A 23,270-nucleotide genomic window follows, 5' to 3' on the forward strand; every position below is an offset into this window, starting at 1 on the left:
GACAGGCTTCCCTTATCATAAAACCATGCAAATTCTCTTACTCCAGGCCATTTCCGAGTTGCTGTTTGTTTCGAGGTGAGTCTTGGTGCTCAACTATTGTAAGGGAAATGAGTTTGACAAGAATAAGCAACTAATTTTCATTTGAATGGTTGTGCACCAGGACTCGCTTTGAAACCGAGGCAATCAGTAACTCGGAAACGGGCTATTGAAAAAGTGGTTCAATAGCTGTGGCGTACACACAAGAAATTAGTCGAAATCGAATCAGTCCTTCTTTGATTCTTAGTAAAAAACAAATTCACGCCTGACGCTTACTGTAAACAAAGAGATCAAGAATCGCCTTTACAGCAAACGGGAAACGTCGTCTGAAATTTGCGTTTTGCCAAAAAGGAGGGAAACTGTTCGATATTGGCTTATTTCTTGCCAGTTGGCTCCTGATGTCGAACAACTTGTCAAAGGAATGAGACAAGACAGAATGGAATATCGGGTTCGTCTCAATGAGCGCCGGTAGCGTGAGTAGTTCCAGAAGCGAGTTCTAAACTACCTTTTTCATAATTTGAGCTTCTTACCATTTCAATAATCGTTCTCCGCACCGTCTGTCTCTCTTTCTTCGTTAAACGGATTCGTCGTTGTACATCAGCGCCATTTCGGAATCTAGAAAAGAAAATCGTCGTGTGAGTATGTGAAGAAGTTCTTGGAACTTCTGAAACACTTTGCTACATATAAACAAGGTAATCGGCGTACTACGTGCCTCCACAAATGTCATTTATTGCATAACCTGTACGTTCTGCAATAAATTATACATTGGTGAGACAGGTAGACGACTAGGTGATCGATTCCGCGAACACCTTCGAGATGTTGATAAGAATGACAAGGATGCATCTAAGCCAGTCGCTCGCCATTTTAATCTGCCTAACCACTCCAAAAAACACATGGCTATCTGCGGCCTTTCCCTACATCTAGGTACGACGGAAAGCCGCAAGAATCTGGAACAAAACCCTTAATCCTCACGGTATTAACGAACGCTTTTCATTTAACTAATATATTCCTATTTTTCACGTTGCCATGTTACCACCAATAGCGTAGCTCCTACACTACTATAAAAACTACACGTAACCCATAATCCCTCGATTCGCTCTGACGAAGGGCTAACGCTCGAAACGTCAGCTTTTAGAATCTCTGTACGGTGGCCAATTTACATTATCAACTCCGTTGATAAAACCAAATTCCCCACCGACGCAGCACCACAGTTTCTTTAGAAACTACCCCTTCCTTCCTAAACGAGATGCTTCTGTGAAGCATACACTGGGTTGCCTGTGGTACGTGCTACAGAAAATCAGAAGGCACTGAATTGTTGGTATTGAAATACAGCATTCCAGTCTCTGAAGAATAACAAATAAAAGAGAAGCGAGAAACATTGGCTTCTGGGCTGACATGTTGATAATTTTCAAGTTCCCTCACAACTTCTTTTTACCACAAGTGTGCCCTCTGAGCATCTGAAGGCTTTCTAATACTAAAGTTCACTGAAGTTAAGCCCTGCCGGGCGGGGTTAGTGTTTGGATGGGAGACCGAAACAATGTACCCCTCTTAAAACAGAAGCATCGGACCGAAAATACTATTAACTCTAACAAATGCGAACTCAGCAAGGTACAGATCTTGTTAGCTTGCTTTATGCAAAACAAATATTGATGAAAAAGCAAATAACTATTGATACACAGTTTTCAGAAAGAGCAGAAGGAAGTTTCCCGGACGGTCGATCGAGAATAAAATATTTACGACATCAAAACAACATTAATTTTGAACCGTGAATATAGAATATAAAAAGTTACGATCAGCGACAAACATTTTGGGAGATTTTTGCTACGTTCAAGTAAATTGCAAAATCGAAAAGTGACATGGCCGGAATTCAGCGGGCGCCGTGATTACGTTACCGCTGCATGTTACTCGTCAAACAGTGAAGCATCTGTGTCAAATGATGGCAAGATACCGGGTTTTTAAAAAGTTTCTTTTTCTGTCAAGTGTTATAAAGTTTGACAATGAAATGAGCGAAGTCAAAACAAAGATCACAATCGCCCAACTCTTGTTTATGCAAAGTCAAAATTTACTCTCCAAGACGCGTACGACGTTATTATCACCAGGTAATTCCATCATTTTGGAAATAGCAGCTACTTTATTATTCATCTGCGTCACAAGTTTTCACTGATTTTGGGGCTCATTTTGTTGAAACTCGAGCACGCTTTCAACAGGCCTGTGAACCCTTCCCGCTTACAGAGCAAAACTAAAAAACTTCTCGCATATCACATTTCAACCTTAAGCTCGAAAATTCAATACACAACATGATATTATAATTCACAAAGGCAGAAAATACCACAGAATCCTTTTCCAGCGAAAGTTTTATTGAAACAAACAACATATTTGCTCTTAGAGGCGAAAACCTCTTCCTATTTCATTGCGTGCGTGAAGACAACAAACTCAATTGTGTCAAATTACCTTGTACTTCAGGTAAATACTGCTCACTTTGATTTCGTCTCGACGGGCGATAGATTGTTGTCGAAGTCCAGTACTCGTCGCTTTTGAGATTCATGCCTAGTTTATCCAACTGACTTTCCATTATTGAGCTCCATAAGGGTATATTTTGTTTAAGGATCCACTAAAACGCCATTCGCGTTGCATGACTTTCGACGCCATTGCAGGCTAAGTTAATGATTCTACTGTGTCCACCAGAGAAATCTACGCAGTTCCACTACCCTCTCGATCCTACGAAAATACGCGCAGAAGGCTCTATCCACAAAGACACCACTTACCAGGGGAGTGACAGGCAAGACTTTTACCGACACGGAAAAAAAAAAAAAAAAAAAGAAAAAAAAGAAAAAAAAGAAAAAAAAGAAAACAAACAAACTAAACGCAGACCTCGACTGGGTTTGCCTTATAAGGCAACCCAGTAATCAGTCGATCGGCCCGCTTTTCTGAGACAGTCGCGTTTTGTCACAGGCGCAAACGAATAAAAAGACCGAGGGAGGCTTAGGAAGAGGAAAGAATTTTTGGACAGTCAGCATAACTGAACTCTGACGGGTTACTCGTAACCATTGCACAACTACAAATCAAGAGAGAAATGTTTAATTAATAGCCACCGAATTACTTTTTTCAAATTCCGCTTGGCGAATCTCCTTACTTTCCTGATCACGTTTTCGGAAGAATTTCAACTCAATTCCAAAAATTGTAATTAATATTCTTGGAGTTAACCACGACATGGAATCACTTCAGTGATGAATGAAAGAAACACTCACTTGTTGCCACTAAAAAAGGATTCTTGACTCCCGGATGATCCACATCATGTACAGCACTTGCTAAGATGGCGGTGAGGACTTCTTGATCAGTAAACACGGACTGAAAGAGCGAAAAATAAACATATATTTGTTTAAACAATCCTTAGACAACTGCTCTAAGCGACAAACCCAAACGACGCTCAATTAAAACAACAAAATGATAGAATGGGGAATACAAGATACGCCAAATGGAGATTGCAGCGAGGATCCAGATTTGCGTGTCATCCCTTCGCAGCCAAAACATTGATCTGCTGCCTAAGTAAGGATTAATTGTTTGCAATTAATCTTACAGCAACTTAAAAGAAACACTGACTGGCCAATATCAGTGCGTTGTGCAGAAAGAACTTCAGCTTTTAAAAAAGGAGCCATGGTTTTTTTAGTCTCAGGGAATAAGTAGTACTGTGTAAATTGATTTATTCTTTATTCTACTTTATTGGATTACACCTGTATGTTGAAAATTGGCAAACTTTTCCTTGATTTTTTTCTGACCACAAACTGATACAGTATGTAGATTTTACTGACCAGTCTCAGAAAAATCCTCAATGTACAGCCATTTTATGTATTTCCCCAGTTTAGCCCTATCTTGGAGACATAACTGGTCTACACAAGAGTGGCTAGTGCACCAAACTGCAATGAACTCAATTGCCATCTTTAGGAGTTAAGTGTGTTTGAGGCAATAAACGACTCACCTTAGCTAATTCACTTTCATTGGAAACTTCCACCCAAAATCTTAAATGTGATTCAAAGAACGTCAATATACTAATCTGGAAAAAATCACCTTTTAGTTAATTGAAATCTAAATAATAGTTTATAGTTTATTGGTTTAAACAAGTGCAGATCTCTTGATTCCCCTTTACAGCATTTGTGCTCAAATGTTATAATCCTTGACTCATGCCTAGAGACTCTTTTTAGTGGTACACTTTAAATGTATTTCCATTGATTTTTAGATTCCATACATAACAAAATTGTTATTTTAATAATGGCAATCCCACTTTACCTAAATTCCAGCTTCACAACACAATTACCCATTTCCTTGACGATTTCATAAGGTTATGTTTAGAAATTGATGGACAGCTTGTTTGACTTTTTCTGCTCTAGGAGCAACTGGCCTCCCACTTGGAGATGAAGGGTTAAGCACATCTTGTGTCTGCGTAAATTGCCGCCTTCAGTGGTCTTCTTTTCCCAGTCACGTCTTGAAGCCCCTAATAATTTACTGCTCTCTCACATAACTCTGGCAGCTTTATGCACAATTTTCCAGTCAAACAATAACTCCACCAGGCAGATCCCAGTGACACTGTGTGGTGTGGTTCTTTACGTTGTGAGGTAGAAAACAAGCTCTTTCCTCCAATCTTTGCTTTCTGCTTGTGCAATTTTCATACTCTTGAGCGAACTCCAGTTTTGCTGATCTACTTCGCCATTGCAGGGCTTCAAGTGGCCTCTGGTAAAAATATAGGCCGGGTTAAATAACGGAACAATATAGGAAATGGGAAAAAAGTTATAGGGATAATAAAGGGATTTTTCCTAAGCATTTAGAAAAGTGAAGTTGACATTTTTTAAGACAATAACACAAACAACTGACACAAGTAATGCCCTCCACCATTTCCCTCACAGCCATTCCTTTCCATCACTTTTGACAAGCCTCATCTGAAGAACAAAATACTTGAATTCACCCTTTTGCAATTTCTCTTGGCACACATCTGCCCAGCAATGGTCCACTCTGTGTGTGGCACTTTCTGAATCAACTTGTCCTGTCTGTACACCTCTGCACACCTGTACACCTCAGCCGTAACAAAAGAAACTTCTTCGTATGACATTGTTGGCATCATGACTGTTAGTCTATGAAAAGCTTGTGAACTGCGCTGGCAATCTCTGAGAAGTGGATGTAGGAAAGATACATCTCTTAAAAGCTTGTTATCTACTGGCAGATGGCTAATCAGGTACTTTGTAGTGTTCACGTCAAATAATCATCGCTTCATACCTTAACCCTTCTTAACCCACTCCTGTAAGGGCCAATGAGACTTATAGATTTTACTCTGTCTAACGCCAGACGATTTTACTCGTCAACGGGGAACCCCACAGGAGTGAAAGGGTTAAAGAGCTTTTTTCTATTGTTCAGTGGACAGCTTAGACAGGGAAGAGTGTTCTCTCCTCCTTCCATCTCTGAAATGGACAGCTGTCTGTCTGGCCTTGAATAGTCTACTGTCAGCAGATGCTTTCCCTCTTTATCTCTCAGGGCTTGGGCTTCAACATCTCACACATGGCATCACATAGTAGGCGAATCAATGGTCCTTCACTCTGAAAGAAGCACAGAAACGTCTTAAAAACTGGCTCCACAGACAGCAGGAAAAGCAACTGAGATGGGAAGAACTCAGGTAATGAAACTTTCTGCAGATATGATTGTACCGCTAGTTCTTCTCCAATGCCTTGCTTGCCTCCTCCACCCAACATACCTTGGCTAATTCTTCCAGGAAGCACTTCTTGATTGCTTCCCATTTCTTGACAATTCTGTCTAATGCAGGAATAAGTGTGAGCCATGCACATGCTGGATGAATAACTCATCGTTAAGTCCAAGATCATCCAAGACTTGAAGATAAGATTCTCTCTCAAAAAGTGAGCTCTTCACCCAATAGAAGAGAACTATGGGTAACTCCTCACAATCCTCTCTATATGCATTAGCACCTGCTCCAAGGGATGAATGGCATAAGGCCTGGGAGTCCTTCGTCTAAGAGTGCCTTATTAACTGTACTCCATATGGTTTTGTTGACATTTGTTCCATCTCATGACAAACTTGAGAGAGGCAATTGGCACCCTGTTTCTAGAATTTTTCTTGCAACATCATGACCTCTTGCATGTCCAAAGAATAATGTCTGCAAGAATCCAACACAGAGCTCATTTTTCTCTCGTGACTAATAGTATACCAGCCTGTCACACTGCTTTCGGCCTTGAGAATTCCCTCTCATCATACTGAATGGCGACAGTTTTTGTCAGACATCATGTAAGACACTTTTGTTCTAATTATTGTAAAGTTAACAGACACACCTCCAGGGAACATCTCTTGGAACAACTGTGGTGTACCATCTAATGATGCAAATGAATAGTCGCTAGCAGCAGTTTTCATAGCCCAGAAAGCTTCAGCTCTGATTACTTCCTTTTGCTGTGATATAAAATCTTAAACTGGTAAACTGACAGGTCCCTGGTCCTGGTTGTTTATTCTCAAATAAAATAATAGGGATTATAAGATAAGGCATTTCTACACTCTGTAGCCCTGGAGTTATAGGAAAAATTACAAAAGATAGGAAATATAAGGGGTTAGGCCACTTGAAGCCCTGCCATTGGCTTGGGCCCATAATGGAGTAACTGCTCAAATTCTGTGGACTGTTATCACTCATTATGCTCGCAGGTAGACCACAGAACAAAAATATAATAATAATAATAATAATAATAATAATAATAGGATAACAGTAATAATAATAATAATAATAATAATAATAATAATAATAATAATAATAATAATAATAATAATAACAATGAGCTACAAAAAATAACTTTATTAGGAACAGCCCACATACTAAGGAAGGTTTTGTCTTAAAAGCAAAATTTATCAGCCCTGTTGTGCCCTAGGACCATGGTTTGGACCCGGCCCTTCAGGAGTATACAGCAGACTGTACAGCAAGAATTCAAATAATAATAATAATAAAAATAATGATAATAATAATAATAATAATAATAATAATAATAATATTCTCTGAACATGCAAGATGATCTGGGATACAACAACTGATGTCAAGATTTCTTCTTCATAGTACACACCTTGGCCTCTCACTTGCTTGTTTCGCTGCTGAGTGCATCACATGTTCCTCACCACTTTGCCTCATGTGCTTAGGCTGTCCTTTTGGAAATTATTCCTTCCCATCCTCAGGGAGTTTTGCATGTTTTTGCTATTCGCAAATTCTCCACACAACTCGCACAACATTTTGTTTTCCTTTCCGTCAAACCTCAGCCACTTGTATATAGTCCTTTCATGACTCATGGAACTTACATGTTTTTTTTTTTGGTCGGAGCAGGTGTTTCAGACCATGTTGTGTTAAATAAATTTCTTTATCATTTGATGATTGCACTCCTCATTCATCAAAGGACAATAGATACAATCGGACCTTGGAAACGTCAAGCCGCCATATTGTATCCAAAAGTGCTTTTCCCAGACTTTTTTTCGGTAATCTTGAGAATGCCTAGCACTTTGTTCCTGTTCGGGTTTGAAACGTTTGCCTTTGGCAATTCTTTGTTTGTTTCAAGGCGTTTAGCACTTCAAGGTACGATACAAAAAAGCATATTACATGTACATGTATTTGTCAGAGAGTGAAAAGCTTACTCTTCCAGAGAACTAGTGGGGAAAAAACTACTCATTCTTGGATTTGTTTACTCATATTGGATGAGCGGAGGACCGTTAAGTTCGAGCACTACAGTTTAATCTGCTGATGCTCAAAAAATTCTTCACAAGATCATTGGTAAGATATGTGGGAGAATGAACTTCAGTGTTGCCAAAACAACTTACATGTCGTTGAAATGACTTGTTGGTGAAATGTAATTCGATGGGTGGTATTTTCCACCACAGTCTACGTATCCACGTATCCAGCCTCTTCAGAGGTGCAGCTTTAAAATGGCAGGGTATTCTGCAGATACTCCTGTCTTTACACTGGACTAATTATGAACCAAAAGATGCATTGAACTAAATTATTGCCTAAAGTAGTCCAGATGCATCATGTGTCCCAAGAAAAAAAAATGGCCATAATTTGTGTAGTCAATAAAAAATGAATATGTGGTCCGGCATGTGGTTGCCCCGGGTTCCAATTCCGTTTAAACCTCTGGTTTGGATTTGTTTTTGGTTGTCCCGGATTCAACTCCACCACGCTTTGCAAAGCCTGGTTTCCATATGATCTGCAATGGTCTGCGAAACAATCACCGATTGGTCTGCGCATGCCGCAGACATGGAAACATCTGTCCCTGGTGCCTGCGATGATCTGCGGCACACGGTCTGGATGATCGGGAAAGTTGAATCTAGTTCTGCTTTCCCGACCATTAGGAGGCTTCCAACTAAGACAATTTTTAATGGAAACGTGTGTCTCAGATGATCTGTGTTCTATCAGTGACACACTATGGCTTGCCTTGAAACACATACAATCAGACTTGAAGTAAGCGCACTCCCTTTTTTCTCTTTGCTTTGCAGAGGATTTGTGGTACGCTTGTCTGTGATCGCTTCAGATTTAAATGGAAACATTTGACTCCTGTGTTTACGATCGTCTGCGATAAGAGCACCATAGACAGCTTCTGATGGTCACAGATGGTTGCAGATCATATGGAAACCAGGCTTAATAGCCAACTGGTTGCCTCCTGCCAGTTGGGGTTCTTAATGACGTTTCTGTTAAGTTTGAATTGTTTCTTTCAGATTACTAAAAGTGGGTTGCCTGTGAACTAGCTTGATAGCTAAGTGTACTTCCACTATAAACAAAGCAGTTTCTTTACATGTACATCCCCGACGTGCATCCACACAGTGCAATGAGACAGATTTCTCTTGAAAAAAAAAAAGCATAAGATTTTAAAGATCTGGACAAACGACATCAAAGTAGATTCAACGAAGACCCTATTAAGTCTTACAAGTAGAATACAGGTACCATAGTGTATCACTGACCTTAAAAACGCCACAGGGCGACGTTTGTTAACCCGTTCAAATGCGTAAACTGACAAAGGTTTCCCAATTATACCTTGTAAGATAATGCAACAACCATGTTTCTTCTCACCTTGCGTGTTAGCAACTTCCATCCTGCTCTTTCAGGAGAAGAGTCAGAGAATTTAGTTGAAGAAGAAACGCCATGTTGAATGACACTTCGTTCCCAGACTTCTCAAACCTGGAAATCTCCGGTCGTTCCATTTCGTTTTCCCTACGGGAGAGAGGGAGGACGGAAACATCCGGGGACTAGAAAGGTGCATTTTTCAATAAACGAGTGGGAAGAGGAGACGGAAGGGAAGGAATGGATAAGGGGGTTTGTATGCAAGCGTTCATTCCTTCCCCTCCCACATCTTTATTGTCTCGTCCCACGCGGCCAGAACATGTTTCCACCCAGGTCAAGAAAATGTCACAAAACGTCTGCTGCTTTTACCGAAAATCATAGCGCCTCAAATTTATTTCCCCTTCCTTTTCCTTCATTTCGTTTTCAGTTACTTCTGCTTCAGACAAAAAGCAATGGTTCAGGAACCACTCCAAATACAACCAAATGTACTTTTTCACTGGATTATGGATACAACTCTACTGTGTTCGTGTAACGGCGTTTTCACAGACCGATTTATTTTTAGATTGAATTTCCCGCGAATGAGACTCCCACAGGAGCCCGATGACCAATTACAAGAAATTTAGCTGACGTCATAGGGTCACCGAACCGGAACTGCCTTTGTTTTTTTTCCGGAAAAGATAGTCTAAAAATAGATCGGTCTGTAAAAATGCCGCTACATAGGCCCAGTATGGGAGCTGTAGGCTGGTTCCTGATACCGACAAAAAAGAAGACACTTGGCTCACCTTCTATCCGTCGGAGAGGAAACCATTCCACCTCACAACATTTAAGAAGGGTTTGCCATTGCTTGAATGATACTTCACCTCGAAATAAGAGGAAAGCACCATTTCACGTCACCTCTTCCACCGGCCTGATGCAACCGTGATCGAAATTGTATATTTCGGAAAAAATCGGGGAAAATCAGTATCATCTTGACATATCTTTTATTACGAACTGAGAGAGCCATGGGCGTAATTCTATGTAATTTCTCAATAAATTTTCCATCATAATGTAATCGACGCTAATAACACTAAATAATATCGATGTCTTTCTGGTTTCGCAATCGGAAGCTCCATAACTATTCACAATTTGTACACGTTTATGATACAATTATAGCTTGCGAACTCACGGAATTTACCCGCTTTATTAATTTACCTCGATGTCCAGCTATGCCGAAAATTCCATGGTTTCTGGTTAAATATAAAACCGATATTGACAATGTAAATTTCTCTGTACACGTAAAATAAATACGATATTTATAAGTTAGTTCATCCTGATGGGTTCAAACTTGTGAAGAAAAACGATGATGCAGATCCAAAGCGAAAGAAGATCACAAATTTTAAAACCAACGAGGTGCAATTTTTGCGAAAAAGGCAAATTATTTCCTACATTCATAGTCCTAATAAAACTGTTTTCTCTACACAAAAGCGTGAAATCTCTTCAAGACTTTCATAACATCACAGACCACGTTCAAACACGCAAAGGTCACACGCCGTGTTGGATTAAGGAAACCCATGCGATGAACTTTATAGCCACGTAAAACAAATTTCGCGAACCAAATAAATTACCCGTCCACCAGTCGATTGAAGTCTTGTATCGTAAATGAAATAAAACATTCAAACTATGAACAAGAACAAACAAGTGGAAAAAATGACAGGGTGTCGTAATTCCAGTTCTTGACGTAACACTTGGTTTCTTCCAAGGTAAATGATTCGAATCGTAGACGAAAACCTCAGAAAAAATACTCCGTTCATCCACCTAGCACCGAAGAAACTTCTTTACTGTAGCAATATTCCCGGCCAGTACATTTTAATGCTTCTCTTCAAAACGTTACGGTCTTTGACTTCTTCAACGTCAAAAGGGCCTCACACATTGCAGCACCAAGCCCGATTTTTTCTACAGATAATCATGTAAGACTTTCTTCACTTCCGGCTGGTTAACCGAACATGAGAATTGCCACAGGCTTTTCAGAGCGCTTGTTTTCAAAGTTGTACCAAATGTTTCCGTAAGGTATGGTCTTCTTCGTTATCCACACGAAAAAATCTCAGCAACTTTAACGCGACTAAGTCAGTCCCTATGGATCCTACTTTTCGTCGTCTTCCTCCGAAAATCCCTAACTCTTCGTCCATTTCAGATAGATTGATTTTTTCCCGCAGTTTCACACGCCTGATTTTTGTTCCTTCGAATTTTCTACTTCTTCTCGAAGCTCGTCATCATGTCCCGTTTCAGCGTTCGCTGTACCCTTTTCAGTTCTTTCTTCGTCGTCATCGAATTCATCGTCCGCCTCACAGCTTCGACTACTGCTTGCGTATTTGGAGAAATCAAGGTTCTTAACACCTGCCGTAACCTCTCTTAGTCTCTGTAATCTTTTTTCGCAGTCATCATCTGCATTTAACGAGAAAGTTTTTCTGTTAGAGATTTTGCTAGTAGACTTTCCCACAGAACGTCATCTTGTAGCACGTCACACAATCTCTCCTCCACAATAAATTGCTTGATTAACGAAGTCGACATTGCGTGACGGGCCAAAATAATGTCCCCAAATAACGTATGTCAACTCAACAAAAGACAACCAATGAAAACACACACTTGACTGCCCCCACCCCCCCCCCCTCCCTCCCCACTGCCCCCGCCCGTCTCCACCTCACACTTAGTCAGGCAATGAATCACATTACCGTCAATCTAATTTTATGGAATTCCGGAGCAATACGCAAACAAGAGTCCACAAGTTAGCGCTTACAGCTCAAGAATCTCTTTGGCGAGTTACCGATTTCTCAAACAAGTGTTGAAAACTTAACTACTGAATGTGCAAGCTTTGGCTTGCACGAATGACCATTGCCAATCCCATGGGTAATAGCTAATTGTGATTAGTTGGAAAGGTCTAATTTTGCGGGAAAATCAATCTAAAAATAACTCGGTCTGTAAAAACGCAGTTCCACAAATACAGTGAAGTTATTCGCTCCAAGTCATGAACTCCTGGCGACGTCACCAATAACGTCATAGACACTAAAGGTAACTTTTGAAATCACGCGAGAAATGCCAATCTACAAGTAACTCATTCAAACAAAGGGTAATCCAAGAGTCAGAATGTTCGCTCCGAGTCAGAGGTTACTCAGTATAAACTTGGTGAAGCGTCTCTTTGATATGGATTGTAGTAACTACAGCTCGTTCACTCATAGGATAAACAAATAAACCAATCAGGAACCACACCACACTAAATGAAAAAAACCCGCCTCGGATCCACGCCTTTTCCCGTCCTGAGTAAGACTTTTCTCATCGTGTTCTGATTGGCTAAATTGATTGTTCACGTCTCTTTCGATTGGTCAAAATACTGTGATGTATCACTTACCAGAGGTTTCCGGTTCCGATTGATCGATGGCTTCCTTCCTTGTTCCCTGCCAACTAACACGTTTTTCCCTCCCTGACGAACTCTGTTCCCCTGGTTTTTTCTCCTGATCATGTTTTGGTACCTGCGCATTATACCAGTATCTGTTGTCCTCGATTCTTTCCAGGATTTCCGTCGCGTCCGGATGTACCAGGTCGCCCCAGGTCTCCCAAAGCGGTTGGATAACAAAGTCGATAAACACAACCTAATATGTGAAGAAACCAAGAAACTAGTGAAATCTTACGCAAAAAAATACTCATAGCCATGCCTTCATGTCCTACTTAAGATCGAAATTACACTTCTTGGCCTTCGTGAAAATAACCCTTTTGCAAAAACCGCCACATTGCAGAGCAAACTGCGCACTGGGATATCGAAAACTAGTTTACCTTAATGGCAGAAATGCTTCCGAAGGGAAGGGAGATGTTCAATTATGCTTGAGGTAACCTAACGACTGTTCGTGCGTGGTATTGATGGGAGATTTTAATAAGTCTCGAGCAGGGACGGTACAACACGTGAACCCCCAAATTGGATCTCATTCTGGACCCAACTCGAGAGAAGTAAATAAACAATAGATGGTTTTCGCAGTGACGTAATCGAATTCTAAGGTCTTCTAAATTTTGATCTAAAGTTGGTTGAAGGTGACCAAGAAATGAAACAAATGTTTTTTTTTTTTCAAGTTTCCAGTTCCGTAACGTGTTTCGTTTCGAAAATACAGCATTTTGAATATTTCCGAACCGTCACCTTGCGTGACACCATGATACAAAGCTATTTGGTTGGAAGAAATGTCTATCCATATGAATCTCAACAATTTTAGCCTTTCAAGTACTTCAGGAGATGTGTTCATACACACATGTATTTATCTCATGAACGAAACGTAAGCGCTTTAGAGCAAAGTGAACAAATGTTTTCGTTGATTACCGGCCGGCATATTGGTTGATCACATGGCGTCTACATACAAAACAGTATAAAGTTGCGTGAAACGCTTCGACACAGAAATAACTTAGAAACGATACACCGCACAGACCTGAGAATTGGAGTAGTGGTTAAAAGGTTTGTTTCGTACAACATTTCAAGTTCTCGGCCTTCGTCATTGAACTAATTAGAATTAATTTTTTTGCTGTGTGACAGTGAAACTATCTATAGTTCAGTTTGAGGATACGAGAAGCGAAATGAAAAACAGAGCAGGCTCTAGTCTTCATACCGCACATCTTAATTCCTCCATTCGCGCACAACCACAATTCCTTGTGCATTTGACCACAATCTCTTGCGTTTCGAAGAAAAATGTGCTTTTCTTCTCGTTCGTTCGCTTCAGGCTCACTCACTACGGCAGCAACAAATAAAATTTAAATTAACTTGCTTTGTTATTGATGCCCCAGTGCGCAATTTGCTCTCCAGTGTGGCGGTTTTTTCACCATGCGATCGCCAGCTGCAAATGAGCACTGAGCGTGCATCTTATTATTTTAACCATAAGGAAGTAGGTTCTACTTTTCCCAAAGCTACTTGCAACAATCAATCAAATATTGCGTCATGTTTGAACACGCTTCATAAAGTTTTGTACATCAAACGAATGAACATCTCCTTTGAAAGCGCGAGATTATCGAAAAAAGCTACCCTGTATACCCCTAATCACAGCAATTGAAATCTTTACCTGTGACTTTTCTATTGAAGCGTTATGCCTGTCCATCATCGGGCTGATTTCCATTGCATCAATGTCTCGCTCTTTGTCACCCTTAAATAAGAAACGCAACGATATAAGCTGCAATCAGCGACAGTCTCGCTCTTTGTCACCCTTAAATAAGAAACGCAACGATATAAGCTGCAATCAGCGACAAAGCACACTTCCGCCATATCAACACAATAGGGAGCTTAAGCACGCGCGTTTTTAAGACACGGACGGCAACCGGAAGTGACATCTTTTCCCTTTTAACTTGTCTTCACACAACAACATTTACATTGCTCAGTTTCTTTTCTCCATTAGAGATGATTAGTATAAAAATCTGGGAGACACAATTTTCCTGGAACGCGAATTGGTCTCTTCCGGTTGCCGTCCGCGTCTCAAAAACGCTCGCGCTTAAGCTCCCTAATGTCCCCCTCGGGCCTGCGCCAAGAAATTCCCTCCGCACTTCTCAATGAGGATCAGTATGCAGCTAATACAACGGCTCTCGGGATTGGTTCAGAAAAACAGTGGACATAAAGAAGGATGCGAAAGAAACAATGGACCCTAACTCTGAAAACAATACAGCTGAGTCCTAAAGGGATCCAACGAAATTAGAGGTTGTAAAGAGCGTCCTATCTTCTATATGTTGTCTTTGAACACAGAATTTGGCAACACTGATACGGGGAACTAAGTGGGGCATGGAACATGGTACTTAACCTTATCATTTCCACGATCGAAACGTTCATTCTCCTAACTAGTACCATAGATTTCTTCGTTGGGTAGCCGTGAGAATTTGGTGTTATATCAAGATCACACCTCTCAAGCTGGTAATTATCTTTATCCTCAACACCTGTCTGACTGAAATTTCAATGAAATTGTGAGGAGAATTTACATGCTGTTCACTCCCGGGAGTCAAAGCGTTAAATGCGGAAAACAGAGCAGAATCCAGGCTATTAGAAATCAAATGGCCCCCTCATCCCTTTTGTCACGAGCTGTAGAGGCGAACACACACGTTAGTACAGGCTCTGATATATTTTTTTGGTGAAATCCTCTAATTCGCTTTCTTTTCTTCTTTTCTTCTTTTCTAAAAGTGCGTGGTAAGGTACCTGTCTAAAGAACTCCTCCATCAATCTGTCGACCCATTTCTTGTACATCGGAAGAGGCTTAGCTGGATTACTGAGATCAGCACAGTGAACAAGACATTTAAGCACCTGATAAACAAAAAGACTCAGATATTGCGGAACAACTATCCACCACTAGCCACCGATACTGAGATAAACAGTTGTTTTAGTATATACTAAAACAGTGAGAAAATATAGCTCATTTATTCTTGTAACGATTACAATATTTTCGGGCGCAAATCCCGCGAAAGTTTCTCGGAGGTGAACAGCAAAGGTTATTCGGAGACAGAGGAGCCAATCAGAACGCGCCGTCAACGCTATTCACAGTTTTAGTATATACTAATTAACAATTAGACCCGTAGCCCGCAAGTTAAATAACCAAAATCCTTCTATCGAGGCGAAGTGGTCCAGTGTTAATGTGTTGTTTACAGCCAAACGTTTGTGCCATTTCCAAGACGGCTGAAATTCGCAGATGTTCACGACTTGCACTTTGCGAAAAAATCCTTGAAACCTTGAATTAAACTGTACTACCGGAAATGCGGTTGATGACCGGAAGCACGAACACATTTTGCACGGGCAATGAATAAATCGTGAGAAACTCAAACAATAGCGCCCACAACCTAGTTGTACGTAAATTTGAACAATAATCAACACCCGTTCCGCTAGCTCAGTGAGTAAGACGCGTTTCACAAATATGGACGACGGCTCTCTCTGCCGTCGTCTATATTTGAGATCTGTGTCTGAAAGCTGAGAAGCGGGTTCGGTTGAACCCACCACCGGTTTTGCTCTTTTTTTTTTTTTTCGTTTTTTTTTTTGGACGACTTAAACAATACTGTCAGCCAGGACTACAGAAAACCGCGAGATAAAATACAGAAATCGACTAAAAGTTATGATTACCAAAAGACCCAACAAAGGTTTCTTCGGTATAAATCACTTTAACTTGATTTGATTTATTTTGTGTCGGGATTTAACGTAGTCCAAACCAACAGATTTACGAGTTTTAAAACGAAGAAATGGTCCGGCTTGATTGAGGTATGTGAGTCCTGAAAGGCAAACCTAAAGAAATTCTGAGCTACCGAGTATGATTGATGGCTAGTACAAATTGATAATACAACGGATTAAAACAACAGAACGCGTGATAGTAAGGTTTTGCAGATAAAACCATTCACAAGCCAAAAAAAAAACCGTTGTTCTAACCAGACTCGAACCCTCGACCTTACAAATTCTTCACACAATCACCTGCGCTCGTCAGTGACAACGGAGCCACAGAAACCTAACACGAAAAGCGTGGCAGCGCAATCCGACTATCTTGGACTAAGTGTTTTGTTCCGTAGGCAGGTGTGCAAGTTAGGATGATCTTTCGCCGTGAAAAACACATGATCGATCTTCGCAACAGGAAAAGGTATACACGATAAAAAAAATGGAAAGCTCCCAGCAAAAGAAGCTATTTACTGCTTGTTCGAATGCTGTTCAAAATAAAAGTAAAATAACCGAAATCCTTCTATCAAGGCGAAGTAGTCCAGTGTTGTTGCGTTCTAACAGCCAAACGTTTGTGCCATTTCAAAGACGGCTGAAATTCGCTGATGTTCACGACTGGCATTTTGCGAGAAAATCGTTGAAAAAATTGCATAAAACTGCACTCGGCCGGAAATGCAGTTAATAACCGGAAGCACGAACACATTCTGCACGGGCAATGAATAAATCATGAGATACTCAAACAATAGAGACCACAACCTACTTGTACGTTAATTTGAACAATAATCAACACCCGTTCCGCTAGCTCAGTGAGTAAGACGCGTTTCACAAATATGGACGACGGCACTCTCTGCCGTCGTCTATATTTGAGATCTGTGTCTGAAAGCTGAGAAGCGGGTTCGGTTGAACCCACCACCGGTTTTGCTCTTTTTTTTTTTTTTGGACGACCGACAAAAACAATACTGTCAGCTAGGACTACAGAAAACCGCGAGATAAAATACAGAAATCGAGTAAAAGTTATAATTACCAAAAGACCCAACAAAGGTTTCTTCGGTGTATATAACTTTCACTTGATTTGATTTATTTTGTATCCAAATTCAACGTAGTCCAAACCAACGACGAAATGGTCCGGCTTGATTGAGGTATGCGAGTTCTGAAAGACAACCCTGAAGAAATTCTGAGCTTTCGAGTAAGATTAATGGATAGTAAAAATTGCATAACAGATTAGCATAACAGAACGTTTGGTGGAAAGGTTTTTCTTGATAAAACCATTCACTCGCAAAAAAAAAAAAAAAAAAGTCATTCTAACCAGACTCGAACCCTCGACCTTCATATGCTTAACTCAATCACCTGCCATCAGCAATGACCACTGAGCTACAGAAACCTCGCACGAAAGACAGACCAGAGCAATTCGAGTCCAATTCTATCTTCCACTAACTGTTTCGTTGGATACGGTAGTGCGCAAGTTTGGATGATCTTTCGCCGTGAAAAACACATGTTCGATCCTCGCAACAGGAAGAGGTATACACGATAAAAAAAATAAAAAAAAATTCGACAGTTCCCAGCAAAAGACCTTATTTTAATGCTTGTTCGAATGCTGTTCAAAATAAAAGTCAAACCGAAATCCTTCTATCAAGGCGAAGTGATCCAGTGCTGTTGCGTTTTTACAGCCAAACGTTTGTGCTATTTCCAAGACGGCTGAAATTAGTAGATATGCACGACTCGCATTTTGCGAGAAAATCGTTGAAAAAATTGCATAAAACTGCAATGCCGGAAATGCAGTTAATAACCGGAAACACGAACACATTCTGCACGGGCAATGAATAAATCATAAGATACCACAACCTACTTGTACGTAAATTTGAACAATAATCAACACCCGTTCCGCTAGCTCAGTGAGTAAGACGCGTTTCACAAATATGGACGACGGCACTCTCTGCCGTCGTCTATATTTGAGATCTGTGTCTGAAAGCTGAGAAGCGGGTTCGGTTGAACCCACCACCGGTTTTGCTCTTTTTTTTTTTTTTCTCTCTCTGCACAACCCGCCTCGATTAGCTCTGCTATCTGCGGGTTGTGCAGGATTGTCATTGTATTTTCTTCAACTAATAATAAAATGAATGAATAAAATGAATGAATGAAAATGTTTTTTGGACGACTTAAACAATACTGTCAGCCAGGACTACAGAAAACCGCGAGATAAAATACAGAAATCGAGTAAAAATTATATTTACCTATAGAACCCAACAATGCTTTCTTCGGTATAAATAACTTTCACTTGATTTGATTTATTTTATGTCGATATTTATCGTAGTCCTGACGAACAAGATTACGAGATTTAAAACGACGAAATGGTCCAACTTGGTTGAGGTATGTAAGTTCTAAAAGAGAAACCCTAAGAAATTCTGAGCTATCGAGTATGATTGATGGCTAGAAAAAAATTGGCAATACAACGGACGCAATAACAGAAAGCGTGATAATAAGTATTACAGAAAAAAAAAGAGCAAAAAAGAAGAAAAAAAAATTCCACACAACCAGATGCGAACCCGCGACCCTCCAAATTCTTGACCATTTGCACACGTCAATGACCACTGTGCCACTGAGCTAAGCTCAGCTCTCCAGAGGTACTATAATGGACTGATTAGTATTTCGTTGCTGCAGAGCAAACTGGCGACTACATCAACAAATGTATTTACTCAAAAGAAAGCCGCAGAACTCTAATCAACTTATAATTTTAAAGATCGAAGGCAATGATTATTCTAACTTTCCTTAATAACATTTGCGTTTAATAATGAAAAGTAAGAGGACCAAAACTTGAGAGACGAGTTGCGGGAAAAAAAGCAAAGATATCTTTGGTCTGGTTTTTAGTTTCTTTCAAATTTCTGTAAAGTGTGACGCTTGCACGAACGAGGGCGCGTCCAACTGGCTTTTATTTGGAGTTAGCGGTAGTTCAAGACAAACCTGCATTCTATCAGTTGCATTATCCAGACAGAGTACTCCGCTACCAGCCACTTTTTTGCTTTCTACCATTGTCTTGAGTGAAGCAAGCAGGCTCATGTGTTTGGCGTTATCAGTAGCTAAAACCTGATGAGGTCAAGTGAAAAAGGGAGAAACAGTCAACAGACATGTTGCATGTGGACAAACAAGACTCAGAGAGAAATTGCAATAAACCAAGTAAAACTCTTTTCTGTGTGATTTGAAATAAAGCAACAAGGGCTTTCTCTTTGAACACAGGTTTAGAGACACCCTAAGAACGTTATTAGCTTTTCCAAAAGAAAGAAAATTAAAGTTCTCATTTGGGTCGGGTGGGGTGGGGAAAGGAGAGGTGGGGGGTTATGGAGTGGGGCGCATTGTAAAACGGCAAATGACAGGCTTTCCCTCATCATAAAACTACCAAAATTCTCTTATTCCACCTTGCCTATGGAATTGAAAAAGTGGTTCAATAGCTGTAGCGCACACTCAAGAAATTAGATGAAATCGAATCAGTCCTTCTTTGATTCTTAGAAAAAAACAAATTTACGTCTGACACTTACTGTAAACAAAGAGATCAAGAATCGCGTTTACAGCAAACGGCAAACGTCGTCTGAAATTTGCGTTTTGCCAAAAAGGAAGGAAACTGTTCGATATTCGCTTATTTCTTGCCAGTTGGCTCCAGACATCCAACAACTTGTCAAAGGAATGAGATGAGACAGAATGGAATATCAAGTTCGCCTCAATGAGCACCGGTTGCGTGAGTAGTTCCAGAAACGAGTTCTAAACTACCTTTTTCATAATTTGAGCTTCTTACCATTTCAATAATCGTTCTCCGCACCGTCTGTCTCTCTTTCTTCGTTAGGTTTTCAAGAATGTCGCAGTCTTCGTGTTGTAAAAGTTGGAATGCCACAGCTAGATGATGATTTTCAAGAACGGATTCGTCGTTGTACATCAGCGCCATTTCAGAATCTAGCAAAGAAAATCGTCGTGTGAGACAGTAAAGAAGTTCTTGGAACTTCTGAAACACTTTGCAACATATAAACAAAGTAATCAGCAAAACTTTTTATAAATACCACGTGTTGGGAATACACTTTAGCCTCTCTAACCTCCCACCCCGTCAAAAGTAAGGGGATTGGGGCGAGCGGGAAAGCGCTCTTCTTCTCTTATTGCAGGAAGCCCTTTTCTCGCAAATTCTCTCTTTCGCAAATTATTTGCACTTGTATGCGGGATAACCACGAGCACTCGAGATGTTTTTCAAAGAATGGGGTGAAAAGGGACATTTTAGACTGAGAGCAGTCCCTTCATAAATCAGTCGATCGGCCCGCTTTTCTGAGACAGTCGCGTTTTGTCACAGGCGCAAACGAATAAAAAGACCGAGGGAGGCTTAGGAAGAGGAAAGAATTTTTTGAAAGACAGCATATGAACTCTTGTCAAATTCTCTGACGGAATTGCTCGTAACCATTGCACAACTACAAATCCTGAGGGAAAATGTTTAATTAATAGCCACCTAATTACTTTTTTCAAATTCCGCTTGGCGAATCTCCTTACTTTCGGAAGAATTTCAACTCAATTCCAAAAAAAATTTAATTAATATTCTTGGAGTTAACCACGACATGGAATCGCGTCAGTGATGAATGAAAGAAGCACTCACTTGTTGCCACTAAAAAGTGATTGTTGACTCCCGGATGATCCACATCATGTACAGCACTTGCTAAGATGGCGGCGAGGACTTCTAGATCAGTAAACACGGACTGAAAGAGCGAAAAATAATCATATTTGTGATTTGTGTCTCAACAATCCTTACACAACTCCTCTAAACGATAAACCCAAACGATGCTCAATTACAGCAACAAAATGATAGAATCGGCGAGATGAGATACGCCAAAGGGAAATTGCAGCGAGGATCCAGATCTGCGTGTCATCCCTTCGCAGACCAAACATTGATCTGCTGCTTAACAAAGGATGAATTGTTTGCAATTAATCTTACCATACGATACGATAACTTTTACATTTTTCTACCTTAGACGTAGGTTTTTTTCACCAAGGTCAAAGTTTGCGGATTCGTGAGGTGTTTATACCACAAGATGTTCGGATTCCTAACAGTTTACTTTAGGCTGTGCCGGAATCTGGAGGCGACTGGATGCTTCACAAGAAAATCTCAGACAAAAATAGCGAGATTTATAGTCAAAGTATTCGGATAAAAAGTTTCCACTTTGGATTCCGGGTCATAACGTTCCGGATTCGTGATGTATCTGGCAACTTTTTACACCGGATTCATGTTTTGTGCGTAAACACCAAAACGAATCCGGTACTAAAACGTTCCGGATTCGTCACGAATCCGGAAACTTTTGCTCTAGTGTAAACGCAGTCGTACGACCCTCGAGCTAAACCACAGAGGACAGACAACAACACCGGGAACTTCATGCCTTACTCTTTGGAAAGTATTTGGGTTCTTTTACGTCCCATAGCGTAATGATCATTGAAGAGTCGTGAAGTACCTGAAGATTACAAAGTGTAACCATTTGCCGATGTAATTACAAAGGCAGCACTTTCTCCTCGCTGGAGTTTCGATTCCGTACAGTAGCCCGATGCTTAACCAACTGGGCCAGCCGGTTGGTTAAAAAATTTAGCCAGCAACAGAAGATTTTGCCTATACAAATTAACAGTTACATTAAAAAGTATTGCTTGGTAATGAAACGACTCTTATCCTTCAGTCAGAGATAAAAAAAACAATTAATTTTTTCAATGTAACAAAATAAAGCAATTCAACCTTTATTTTGTAATTGCATAGCTATGGTCAGATATCGCGAATTTCACTGAGACTTAATAGCGCGTGTTTTCCCGTCTATAGCGGCAAAGACAGTTACAACACTGACTGTGATGTGATTGGTTGGCTAAATTCTAGTTTTACGTCACGCAACTTTAAACCAATAGCAAGATTCTGTACATACTTACTTCAAACGCTTGAGCTGAGAGCAGCACGTGGGACGTTTGTGTAACATCAGCTGCGTGTGTGCAGTTGTGAAATGGAACATCTTTTAAATAATGATTCTGTGAAGAAAATAAACCAACACAATTTTAACGATTCAAATAAAACACTCAACTTAAGAGTTGGCATAATGGTAAGAGCATTTCCTTTTCACCAATGTGTCCCGGGTTTTTTTTTTCCAAACTTTGTGTCATGTGGGTTGAGTTTTTTGGTTCTCAACTCTGCCTTAAGGTTTTTCAATGGTTAGTTCGTTTTTCCCCTCACACAGTAAACACCATTTATGAAAAAAAAAATTACCGGGATAACATGTCCAATGATTTACAATATGTATACAATGTGCCCTCCCGGTTGTCACCATATAATGGCTTTATGGCAACTCCTGAACTTGGGCACAGGATGTACGGATGATTTATAAATTTTGCACCCACAATGAGGAAAAAATGAAGAATCTATTAATGAACTTTTTTCTTACCTCGACTGAAGTCATATAGTTAATAAACGTAGTGGGTTTTATCTTGAATATTTTTAATAAATCTCTGGCCTGTCAACAATGAAAAACAACATTAAGTAGGTAGGAAAACTTGCTCAAGTTTATGGTCAATCACACTACTTAAACGCCACTACACTGCTCATATTAGCAGCATTTTAAATGCGATTATTTTTGTACAAGTCATCGCATGGGCCCGAGGGCACTTAAGGATTCATTTCACGCGCATTTTCAAAGGTTTCACAAAATTGCCCGAGTCGCAAAGCGACGAGGGCAATTGGGAATACTTTGAAAATGCAAGTGAAATTAGTCCTTAATTGCACGAGGGCACATGGCGATTACATGTTTATCACATTAAGGGCAAAATTGTTGAGGGAAACGCGTTCAGTGCCGCGAAAAATTACAATTGACAATGTCCCATTCTGATCAATAATCGTTGCTGTCAACAGAAATAGCGCTTACAATGTATTTGTGGACAAAAAAGTACTATAATCTGGAAGAAGATTCTCTTGTGACTTCGCTTGGTCTGGACAAGCAACTGTTA

At 40.2% G+C, this 23,270-nt stretch overlaps 1 protein-coding gene, 1 long non-coding RNA gene and 1 pseudogene across 16 annotated transcripts in view; all 3 read right to left on the reverse strand.

Moving 5' to 3' along the window:
• The window catches only part of LOC138023743 (uncharacterized), a 4,721-nt gene extending 1,203 nt beyond the window's left edge, over positions 1–3,518 (reverse strand). The window contains exons 1-2 of the long non-coding RNA XR_011126781.1: positions 3,285–3,518; positions 567–651 (exon numbers count right to left, since the gene is read on the reverse strand). This is a non-coding gene — a long non-coding RNA (uncharacterized lncRNA). The remainder of the gene's footprint in view (positions 1–566; positions 652–3,284) is intronic.
• A 1,410-nt stretch (positions 3,519–4,928) lies between these two features.
• Positions 4,929–7,198, reverse strand: LOC138023018 (uncharacterized; annotated as a pseudogene).
• A 2,874-nt stretch (positions 7,199–10,072) lies between these two features.
• The window catches only part of LOC138023726 (3',5'-cyclic-AMP phosphodiesterase 4C-like), a 72,391-nt gene continuing 59,193 nt past the window's right edge, over positions 10,073–23,270 (reverse strand). For all 15 annotated transcript variants that reach the window (XM_068870770.1, XM_068870771.1, XM_068870777.1 and 12 more), the window contains 9 exons: positions 22,712–22,780; positions 22,206–22,301; positions 20,902–21,001; positions 20,065–20,219; positions 19,239–19,361; positions 15,291–15,395; positions 14,176–14,256; positions 12,492–12,732; positions 10,073–11,530 (listed from right to left, as the gene is read on the reverse strand). In XM_068870770.1, the coding sequence (XP_068726871.1) occupies positions 11,304–11,530; positions 12,492–12,732; positions 14,176–14,256; positions 15,291–15,395; positions 19,239–19,361; positions 20,065–20,219; positions 20,902–21,001; positions 22,206–22,301; positions 22,712–22,780 (1,197 nt within the window). In that variant the 3' untranslated portion in view covers positions 10,073–11,303. The remainder of the gene's footprint in view (positions 11,531–12,491; positions 12,733–14,175; positions 14,257–15,290; positions 15,396–19,238; positions 19,362–20,064; positions 20,220–20,901; positions 21,002–22,205; positions 22,302–22,711; positions 22,781–23,270) is intronic.

The sequence above is a fragment of the Montipora capricornis genome, chromosome 11 (assembly GCF_036669925.1).
Source record: "Montipora capricornis isolate CH-2021 chromosome 11, ASM3666992v2, whole genome shotgun sequence".
NCBI lineage: Eukaryota > Metazoa > Cnidaria > Anthozoa > Scleractinia > Acroporidae > Montipora > Montipora capricornis.